General features: G+C 35.6%; 3 protein-coding genes across 3 annotated transcripts; 1 reads left to right on the top strand and 2 right to left on the bottom strand.

Annotated features, from left to right (window-relative positions):
- Nucleotides 1–215: 215 nt before the first annotated feature.
- On the bottom strand, nt 216–2093 carry LOC118485652. The gene is made up of 5 exons (XM_035981998.1): nt 1532–2093; nt 1380–1451; nt 1217–1288; nt 1070–1141; nt 216–392 (listed from the first exon to the last, which is right to left on the bottom strand). The coding sequence occupies exons 1-4, from the start codon at nt 1682–1684 to the stop codon at nt 1094–1096; spliced, it is 345 nt and encodes a 114-aa protein (XP_035837891.1). The 5' UTR covers nt 1685–2093; the 3' UTR covers nt 216–392; nt 1070–1093.
- Nucleotides 2094–2188: 95 nt separating this feature from the next.
- On the bottom strand, nt 2189–5319 carry LOC110898267 (R-linalool synthase QH1, chloroplastic). Its single transcript, XM_022145030.2, has 7 exons — nt 5053–5319; nt 4324–4594; nt 3782–4154; nt 3445–3663; nt 3233–3371; nt 2863–3111; nt 2189–2687 (listed from the first exon to the last, which is right to left on the bottom strand). Exons 1-7 carry the CDS (start codon nt 5266–5268, stop codon nt 2400–2402), a joined length of 1755 nt encoding a protein of 584 aa, XP_022000722.1. The 5' UTR covers nt 5269–5319; the 3' UTR covers nt 2189–2399.
- Nucleotides 5320–10123: 4804 nt separating this feature from the next.
- On the top strand, nt 10124–10796 carry LOC110898268 (PHD finger protein ING1-like). Its single transcript, XM_022145031.2, has 2 exons — nt 10124–10454; nt 10549–10796. Exons 1-2 carry the CDS (start codon nt 10224–10226, stop codon nt 10690–10692), a joined length of 375 nt encoding a protein of 124 aa, XP_022000723.1. The 5' UTR covers nt 10124–10223; the 3' UTR covers nt 10693–10796.

Genomic DNA, 10796 nt, shown 5'->3' with positions numbered 1-10796 from the left:
TATGATAATAATATAAAAACTAATAAGAATAATCATAAACATAAGAGTGAAATAAGGTTAATATTAAAGCAAAAACATAAAAATATGGTTAACATTAAAGAAGTAACATAATTAGTGAAATAAGTTCAACACTAAAGAAAAACAAAACATGCAGCATTCTTGAAAGAATAGAAATAACTGCCTTCAAAACATTAGTGTTTCTAGATATCATCCTCTTCGCAGTCCAGAACAACTCGTTTGCCACGGTGTAGAGACGCAAACTTGCTTCTTTTTATCACACATACAATATCCTCTTCCCAATCATCGTTAGAACTAACGATCTCAATCACCTCGTCCCATTTCCAGTTCCTTAATGCTTTAGACCTCTTGTTGCTTCTTTCAACCTTGCGAACCTAAGAAAGAACATGTCATTGAACGCAGGGTCAGCCCAATGCGTTTGAAAGCCCAAGGCGAATCTAAATGCCGAGGCCATTTCCAGTTACTAATTATATTAGGGGAATTGGCCTGTAATAATCCCACCTAGACTTTATTGGTCATTAATAATCCCACCTCAGAATATTCCCCCACCAGTCCCACCTTTCACCTATTTTTCCTACAATGGTTCCCCGTTAAAAAAACTTAACGGAGTTAAGTTTTTTTCCAAATTACAAACAATTTTTTTAGGGCTTTTGATCAGAACGATGATACGAGTCCATTCATGTAAAACTTACTTCGAAATGGTGCTCCAAGTGACTTGATTTTAGTTAATTGGAAATTTAAACACCCGAATAGAAGCATCGTTTTCATCGTTTGGAGCACCGTTTCGAGGCAACTTTTACATTAATGGACTCGTATCGTCGTTTTAATCAAAAGCCCTAAAAAATCTGTTTGTAATTTGGGAAAAAGCTTAACTCCGTTATGTTTTTTAACGGGGGAACATTGTAGGAAAAATAGGTGAAAGGTGGGACTGGTGGGGGAGAATATTCTGAGATGGGATTATTAATGGCCAATAAGGTGTAGGTGGGATTATTACAGGCTAATTTTCCATTATATTATAATATTTTAAGTACACAATAATAAAAATAGATACCTCATCACATGCTGGTCCATGTTTTTACATTGTTTTCTGCTCCTCAACATCCAAATTGGTAAGTTCCATTTCCTGAAATAAGAAATCAATTAAAATTGTTGATCATGGACATATCGAGAGTTATTAGTTTAAATTAACGGTATTAACCTGATTACATGCAGGTCCATTTTGTACCAACGTTTTCTGCTGCTCATCATCCAAACTGGTAAGTTCCATTTCCTGAAATAAGAAATCAATCAAAATTGTTGATGTTAGAAATATCGAGATAAAATAAGTTTATATTAAGAGTATCAAATAAAAACCTAAAAACCTGATAACATTCTGATCCACTTTTTATGAACGGATTCTGATCCGCATCAGTCAAACTGTTGAAGTTGATTTCCTAAAACAACAAAATCAATTCAAATGTTTAGTGTATTGATAGAGACAGTAGCAGGTTTGTAAACAAATACTTTTACTAACCTTTGCTAAAGTGCCCGATAAAGTTGCTGATGGAAGTTGATTTTCATTGGTAGAACACTCTTGTTCGCTAAATTTAGTGAAAGCTATACTTGGCTTCATTTGTTTGTTGAATGCTTGATCGAATATGTTTGAACTTGTCACATGCAGGTGCATTTTATAGCATAAGATCACCTCAACCGACCCAGATTTCTAGGAAGATTGAAGTAGTTGGTTTAGAGATAATGGGTCTAAAAACAAGGAGAAAACTTGCAAGAGGAGTGGATATCATGGGCCTAAATTTCTGGAGCAAAACCACCAGCAGAAAACTGCAAATAACCTCCATTAGAGCGGTTATTTTTGCTAATTTAAACGGCTGTTTATCTTAGCATGATCCAACGGTGGATATTGACTTAGATGGTGGTTAGACTTAATGGATTCTATAGATATATATAATTATTTTTCTCCTTTTAAAATATGATGGTTTTTAAGACTCGGGATTTTTCATTTCTACGTGCTTCTATACAACTCGATAAACATGCAACTAAATCAGGCAATTGAACCCATAAACATAACTAATAAACTAAACCTATGTTGCCCCTCAAAGTATGTTCCTTACCAATCCGAGTTATAGGATCATCTTGGGGCAAGTAATACATATATTTAAAGCATCCTCTTTGGATTTTATAAAAATGCAATTACAATACAAAATAAACTGTTCTAATCCTGTAAAATCTCAATATAATACGAAAAGGTAGCTTCTTTGTCATGTATAGATTCTTCCTTATACAAGTCATGACTAGGTTGCTTTAACATCTTATTTTATTAATAAAATTCAATTCAAGTGTAGCCTAAGTATAAGATACACACGGATGACTGACAGTTATATCCCTTAGATAGGATTAAACAACAATGATAATACATGAGATTTTGTCACATTTGGGCGACCATGGCCATCACCTTTACCGTACATGAATTGCGCCATTCTATCAATGTCCATTGCATAGTCAATAAACTCCCGTAGAAGCTGAGATTTAGCACTTGATCGTTCTTTGTTAAGTTTCTTCCATGATTTCATGATTAATTTTTTTATATACCTTCTAGCTTCCTCTTCAGTAGCACCACTCTCATGCATGTAACACTGGATTGACTTTGGAATATCCCCTCTTTCCATTTCGTCCTTAAATACAAGAGAATAAATGGTTAGACCCATTAATATTTTATAAGACATTATTAGATTGGATCAATGTGACTGAAATATTATGAAATGAATTATACTTTAATGTGTGTGTGGAGAAGAACCAAAATATAACCATGAGGTTGTATATTAGTATAAATAAATTAAAAAGTCATACCGAGGATGTCCCCAAGTCATCAGCGAGTCGGAAGATTAGTGCTGCATGGTGAACTATATTCTCAGATTCTTCCAACCACTGCTGGATCTCTTCGGTTGAACCAAATGATGTTGAAAACTTAATATGCATTAGTACTAAAGGACTTGATATTGATACAAAAGCATTGTCTAGGTACTCTTCTAGTGTTGGTGTATATCCACTATCGTACCACCTTGCTTCTACAAGGTAAGACTTGCATAAATCTCCCCACTACAATATTACCATCATCACATAATAAGAAAATAATCTAAAAGTTTTTAGTTTCATAATAACAATACTCACAAAAGGACACATTATATCTTTATAGTTAAAATAAAGAAGGATTGATTACTGCTTTCTTTAGGTACGGAAGGATGAGGATTCTTGATTTTATCATTGTGTTATATGCAATCTCATTTACTGTGTTGTAGAATCCAAGGAAACATATCTTCATATAATCCGGAAGCACTTGGATTGCATTGACATCCCATCTAAGAATTAGAAACCTTTTCAATTTTCAAAAGTTTATGCAAGGAAAGTAAGAATAAATTAACATTAATTTACCTGCTGATAACATCCGTAAACAGTTCAAGTTCATCTAAAGTACCATACACATCATAGACATCATCAATAGTAGTAACCAAAGCATTGACCTTTGTTAGATTTCTCCTTCCAAGACTAAACTGAGGTAGGTAACTATAACCTATAGTCCACAGAAAATTCTCCACCAATCTGTCACGAGCAAAGGGTAACTTCGTATCCCATCTTGTATTTTTCCACCACCTATTTATGGTATCATTAATTTTATCTTTAGTATATACAAAAGGATTGACTAGTTTTACCACTTACACTACTCTTTGTTTAATTTACAAGGTACTTGACAAGTAGGTAGAATTGATACCTTGATGTGTGTTTTAGATCTTCAATATGAACAGCCTGAACCATATCAAAATCCAATTTTGCAAGCTCCAACAATATTGGATTCATGCCACTTCTTCTCTCGTATACTTCGACAAACCACTTCGACTCTACTCTTGGCACTCTCCAGTGCAGTGGAAACTCCAAAGCATGGCTTATTAATTCTGATATACTCTCATCAGTCTGGTCTTGATTTTCTTTGAGATATTTTGATGTAAATTCTCTGGCATCGTCCAGTATACCTTCATCCTCGAACGAATGATAAGAAGCCTCATACAAATTCAACACTCCCATCATATCCTCGATCAAGTGTGGCTTAAGATCTTGAGTCTTGTCCTTAAAGTTTTGAAATATCTCTAAACATAGAGCAATAATCAAATAAATATATAGTGTTTAATTATTTTAATATTAACCATGCTTAATGCATGGAAAACCAATGCAAATATACAACTTAAACTAGTAGGCAGTTTAATTAAATTTTACTTTTTTTGGATATGTGGATACAAATTCCATATAATTTTGTACCTTGAGGAACTTGATAACCGTGTTGTCTCAGCAGTCGAAATCCAAGGGCTTTAAGGTTCAAATCCATTGTATGCCACTTGTCGTTAGTTTTGTAGTAATTGTAGTAAATCTTCTCCAAGAGGTTTCTTAGTTCATCCTGAAAATGATATGATATTCCAAGTCTCTGCAAATCATCAATCAGCTCCAGGGTACTCAATAGATTTCCCACTTTGGGTATCATCATTTTCACAGCATCCTTTAACGTATCTGCTCTTGCCTTGTAATCTTCTCCCTAAATGATTACACATATAAGCAGAAGTTTTCGTCATGTATACTACTATAGAAATTAGCATAATATATTAACCATTCAAGGGATCTCCCTTGTGATCTTCGGTTGGGATGTTTTCGGATATGCAAATGCTGAATTCGGTTATAATTGAATAACCCGTATTAACACTGATTAACCAAATATTCATAATAGTGGATTTTAATAATAATCAAAGAAGTAAGTTATTTGTTTTAAAAAAATATATACATATTTAGCGAAAAAATCAATTTGGTTAAATTCGGTTTTAACTGAAACTGAACCATTTTTGTATTCGGTTATTCAGTTTGGTTAACATACCCATCAGTTCAGTTCCATTTTTGGTTATGGCCGAATATAATCCAAAACTGAATAAACCAAATACCCAACCAATGAACACCTCTAAGCATAATTGTACATAAATGGAAAATAAATTATTAGCATACTGTGCATTCACTAGAAAGTGATTGAATATCATCAAATGACCATAGTGATGGCGCATAGTTTGCTGATCGTCTAGCGAGGGGTTCAACCGCAGTTAAAGCCATTGATGTAGATTGTGATGAATATACTGATCGCTTGTGAATATGCACTTGCCTACTTCTATTATGATAACTTTCGTAATGGAGAACTGAAGAAGAAAAAAAGCACATTGAAGCCATACCCAAAGAGATGGTAAAAACTAATAAATTGGTCTATAAAAGGTTTGTGTAACACTCAAGTGTATATATAGAGGAAGATGTAAAAGTTAGGCACCTAATAGGCTGAAACATTACATCTCATAGATCCTGTAAAATATATGATAACAGCCTTTGATAATATAAAAATATAATTTTTAGTGATTCATGTATTAATAAAATATTTAACTAGTTAAAAGGTGGACTAAAATATTTCATTATAATCACAAATTATGGAAAACATAAACATGTCTTAAAGAATTTTAAAAAATTGTGTTGCACTTTTGGAAGCGATTAATAATCAATAAACTGATCCCCATCATGTATGATGTATCCATAGGTCATGAAAGTTACAAGTCAGGAGCAATCGTCTTAGGGGGAAGGAAGAATTATCTTAAGTTGGTGTTTTGGTGATAAAAGAATTTTTTTCTTGGGCATACTCATATCTTTAAAATAGATTTTGAAAAAGCTTTCGAGTCTTTAAATTGAGATTTGTTAGATTTTGTAATAACTCAGTGGATTTACACTATCACACTTGATGCATGTAGAATATGTTACGTTCTTTGTTGAATGGTGTGAGATAAACTTTATGAATCTTAATAGAATTCTTAGATGTTAATTATTACTATGACTTTGGTTTGAAAGTCAAGCCTCCATGGTTAATTCCCAGATTTCCTCCATGGCAAACTTCCTAAATTCCCAAATCTCATCTTTCCGGATCATGTACTTTGCTCTACCAGTTGGTGCAAATATGAACCTTACAAGACACTAGAGTTCGGCAATCCAAAAACTACGCTCTAAGCTCTCACGTTGGAAAGATATTTCAATTTGTTTGTGGCCCAGCTCGATCATGTTACTTATACCGGTACTAGATAGCCTTCTCTTATATGTTTATTCTTTGTTTAAAGTGCCCATGAAGGTAAAAGATAAACTTGAAGGAATAACTAAAGGTGTAAACAAGTCGAACAATTGATGAGCGACTCCAGCTTAAACGAGCTCAAGCCAACTCAGCAGCCTAAACAACGTCCTTTATATTTAATAATCTTTTTAATATATTAAATACTAATATAATGACAACTAATATTTATAGGGGAGGGTTATCTTGAGAACGCTAAATATTGCGAGAACAGTTAGAACGAACGAATGGAAAAACCAATCAAAACCAATTTTTTAATACAAAGCTCATTATAATTAAGATACAATATCAAAAAAAGAATTTACAACATCAAATAATTCATTTATCCTCTCAAAATCACGCTTATTAAATTTTTTACACATGTGTAAATTTTCTTTATTTACGAATTCACGTAAATTTAAAAGTGTAAATTAAATTTCTAACATTGTACTCGAAAAATAATGATAACTGTAAAAAAAATTGAATTTGAATTGTTTTTGACCAAATTCTCATGGTTTTTTCATTTGTTCTCACGGTTCTCACAATATTTAGTTTTCTTAAAAAAGTGGGGAACAGTGGGGAACAGTGGGGAACAGACTCAAACGAACTCCGATTGAACTCATTCCAGCAGCGTTGGAACCGGCTCGTCGAATCCTAACTAGGATATTTTAACCTTGAACCCTAAATCATAACCCCTAAACCCTAAATATATTAGGGTTTGACTTTTAGGGTTTAGCTTTAGGGTTTAGATTTAGGGTTTAGGGTTTAGCTTTAGGGTTTAGTTTAGGGTTTAGCCTTTAGGGTTTAGCTTTTAGGGTTTATAGTTTAGATTTTACGGTTTAGCTTAGGTTTTAGCCTTATTTTTAGCTTTAGGGTTTAGAGTTTAGGAGTTAGGATTTAGGGTTTAGGGTTAAGAGATCTTAGTTAGGGTTCGACGAGCCGGTTCCGACGCCGCTGGAATGAGTCCAATCAGAGTTCGTTTGAGTCGGTTCCCCGCTGTTCCCCACTTTTTAGTGTTCCCCATTGAACCTTTCCCTATATATATATATATATATATATATATATACATATATATATACATACATATATATATATATATATATAGAATTGCGCTAAAATGAGAACCACCCCGAGTTGTAAGAACCGCGAGAACCACACCATCCGGATCGCCGTTTACCACGATTTTTTTACAACTAGATGTGTGTATTATAAACACATCCGTAAAAAAAAAAAAAAAAAAAATTTACACGCCGCGCCCGAGGGGGTAGTTTTTTACACCACAAGTTTGGTGTAAAAAAAAAAGAAAAAAGAAAAAAAAAATAAAAACACCAAACTTGTGGTGTAAAAACTACCCCCTCGGGCGCGGCGTTTAAAATTTTTTTTTTACGAATGTGTTTATAATACACACATCTAGTTGTAAAAAAAGATCGTGGTAAACGGCGACCCGGATGGTGTGGTTCTCGCGGTTCTTACAACTCAGGGTGGTTCTCATTCTAGCGGTCCCATATATATATATATATATATATATATATATATATATATAGAGAGAGAGAGAGGATCCGGTTCAAGAGAAAACCACTCCCAGTTGCGAGAACCGCATGAACTACTCTAAACGAATAGTGTACCGACACATCAGCATATACACTCCTTTTTGCAGAGGGACATTTGTGTAAATGCACCCTTAACCCACTACCCAATGTCTACACACCTTTCTTTTCTCTTTAAAGCACAGATCTCTCCCTCTCTCTCTCTCCCCGCCTCTCTCTCTTTCTCTCCCCCCCCCTCTCTCTCTCTTCATATCCATATCCAATTCAATCCACACACTCTCTCTTCATATCCAATTCAATCTACACTCAGAATATGAGGGTTTGAATATAACTTGCCAAAATCAATAAATACGAAATTGAACCCTTGATCTACAACACCAAACCCACCGTTAAACTCAAAGTCTGCCGGACCACCACCACTGGCGGCAGTTGAAAGGATTTTATGTAACCCAATGATGGGTCTTCAAATCACCCATGATCCACCAGAGCATGGTCTGATCTTGGCCGGAATCCCCATTTTCCAGTCACATTTTTAATTTCTGGTGGTGATGCCCACCGGCGGTGGTGGGAAGTGGTGGAGGTCAAGAACTCCGGCATTGGAGGTGGTGGTGGTGGTTTCTTGATTTTCTGGACATTTGGAAGAAAGTAGCGCCACGGCGAGGTGTCAGCGTCGCCGTGAGAGGAAGACAAGGTGGATGTTGAAGCAGGTGGGCTTGGGCTAGTGGTGATGTTATCCAAGACAGAAGTTGGTTCGTTAGTAATGTACTTGTAGTTGTTGTTCCTCTTGTTTACAAAATCTTTGAAAATGTACAAGTGGATTTGCATAAGTTACAACAAGCTCTTATTGTTGATTATTATCCAACACCACCACCCCCTTCCCCTCCTGGAATTCAAAGCGTAAGGGCATCCTGTCACAACCTCCGATCCCTATCCCCCGGGAACGGGCGGCCGTGAGCCAGTTTCGGTGGTATCACATTTATTTATCCAATTTGGCAGCGGAAATTTTCATCAGGACCGTAGTTAGGAAATATTTTAATCAGAGTAAACCACCATGTTTTATAATATTAAACATATGGGTAAAACCCAAGTTTTCAATACACACGTTTCATAGGAATAAATCCTATCTATTTATTAAAAAGCATCTCTTTTATTCTTAGGTAACTTTATTGCCACTTTTCCAAGCCTTCAGTGCTGTCTAGCTGGCTTCTATTTGGCTTTCACATATTGTTACCTGAAACGCGTTTTAAAAACATTTTGTCAGTGGGAAATACTGGTGAGTGATTCCCAGTTTAATCAAGTTTAAGTAAAAACCAATTTGCAGTATTGAGGGCACATCCGCAATTACATTTGTATCCAAGACATCACAATTAACATCAGTGGTACGGTCATACTCAACTTATGGGATGTTACCACGCCAGTAACCAATTTTGTATACAAAACCCCAACATACCCACTATAATTGTATTCTTTACAAATACTCAATAACTGGTTTGTATGTATGTAGTTAAGTGAGGTTTTGTAAAAACAGTAAACAAAAGGTTTACAAAAAGTGAATCAACTCACAAAAATGAGTTCATAAAAAGAAGGATCAACTCACATTGCTGTTTTAGGTTTTTCGTAAGGGTTTCCTGGAGATAATCTATAAATTACACAAATGCACGTGTGTTAGTATAATAACCCATTTTAACATTAGTAATACCCTCCCCGAGACGGCATTCCAACGACTACGTCGGGCAGAACCACGACAGCCGTTACGGAACCCTAGATCAATCGGGCAGCGTATCTAATACGTCTCCAGGGGTTATAATACTTACATCGTAGCAGAACCTCGCTATTTTAGGGGGTATAATGCCCGGCTATAATAACTCCCTACAGAAATTGTGATTTGAGATTGAGAATGTGAACGACGGAAACTGAAAGCCCGTTGCCTTCTTATATAGGGCTGTAATTGGACTTCCTCGCGGCCCGCGTGACATTAGGGCTGGGCCTACGCGGCCCGCGTCAATCCTGGTCAACGGACTAGCTTATCCGGCTCACCCCCTAGACTCGCCACGATGATGACACGTGTCATCACCGGGCTGCACCACTATCTTGGTCGCTCGCGGCCCGCATTAACTTGGATACACCTTTACGCGGCCCGCTTGAACTTAAAAATCAAAGAATTCTGGTTATATCCTCGCGCGGCCCGTGTTAGGTTGAGGTGAGGTCCCATGCGGCCCGCCTTAACTTATTATTTATTTGTTTTTAATTTATTTTATATATTATATTCTAATTTGGGCTCGGTTTTCACATACGGGGTGCATATAAAAACATATTAATATATTTACAATATATATTAGGGTGTCAGAAATATTATGAGGATGTCGGTTTTACCGAGGGTTGTTATACATCCCCTTTGTTTATCTTTCAGAAACAAGAAAGTTGTGGGAAAAAAAAAAACAAAAACAAATCGGATTTTGAAAGCTAAAAGATGGAAAAATGCATGTGTAATAAGGAAGATGGAAACAAAAACTCAAATGGGTTTAAAGAAGAAACATCTAAAAACAAAAAGGGTGGGGGATTTTGCTTTTTTTTTGGAAATAGAGGAGTTTAAAGAGGGGGTTAAGTCTGGGAACATTGCACCAGGTACTTCACTTAACAAGTTCTCACATGATGCACATGATGAGCAGAAACGTGCCACTAGAAATGCTGATGAGAAGGTTGATCTGGTTGTTCAAGCATATGACTTGGTACCGATACTTTTATTATGTTGTTTTTGTTCTTTTGTAGTCCCGCTTCAAGGTAAATTTTTTATTTGATGTGATTTATTTTTGGTGGTTGCAGAAAAGGATATTGCTGCAGCAGCCGGAACACCTGGTTCGAACCCTGATGGCAATGGGAAGCCTGCAAAGGAGGGTCGAAGAGGAGGATGAAAAAAGTAATAATCTTTTTAACATAAATTGTTATTTGTTTACAATAAGTTGTTAAATTTGGTCACAGATGGCTCTTTGGGTGGAGCTTTAATGGTCAAAGTTTTGACTTTTTTTACTACTTTTTTGACTGGAGCTTTAATGATAATCTTGAATCTTAAA

The sequence above is a fragment of the Helianthus annuus genome, chromosome 13 (assembly GCF_002127325.2).
Source record: "Helianthus annuus cultivar XRQ/B chromosome 13, HanXRQr2.0-SUNRISE, whole genome shotgun sequence".
NCBI classification, from domain to species: Eukaryota; Viridiplantae; Streptophyta; class Magnoliopsida; order Asterales; family Asteraceae; genus Helianthus; species Helianthus annuus.
The sequence above is the reverse complement of the archived record's forward strand: the minus strand, read 5'-3'. Positions and strand labels throughout refer to the sequence as shown.

Bases quoted from the DNA above. Each gene is read 5' to 3' on its own strand.
- LOC118485652 (XM_035981998.1), bottom strand. From the start codon at position 1,684: ATGCACCTGCATGTGACAAGTTCAAACATATTCGATCAAGCATTCAAC. The intron at 1,289-1,379 runs GTTTTTAGGTTT...TTCTTATTTCAG, and splicing joins GTGGATCAGAATGTTATCAG to GAAATGGAACTTACCAGTTT. The intron at 1,142-1,216 runs GTTAATACCGTT...TTCTTATTTCAG, and splicing joins ATGGACCTGCATGTAATCAG to GAAATGGAACTTACCAATTT.
- LOC110898268 (XM_022145031.2), top strand. From the start codon at position 10,224: ATGGAAACAAAAACTCAAATGGGTTTAAAGAAGAAACATCTAAAAACA. The intron at 10,455-10,548 runs GTACCGATACTT...TGGTGGTTGCAG, and splicing joins TTGTTCAAGCATATGACTTG to AAAAGGATATTGCTGCAGCA.
- LOC110898267 (XM_022145030.2), bottom strand. From the start codon at position 5,268: ATGGCTTCAATGTGCTTTTTTTCTTCTTCAGTTCTCCATTACGAAAGT. The intron at 3,664-3,781 runs GTATCAATTCTA...TACCATAAATAG, and splicing joins GATCTAAAACACACATCAAG to GTGGTGGAAAAATACAAGAT. The intron at 3,112-3,232 runs GTAATCAATCCT...GTAATATTGTAG, and splicing joins TTCCGTACCTAAAGAAAGCA to TGGGGAGATTTATGCAAGTC.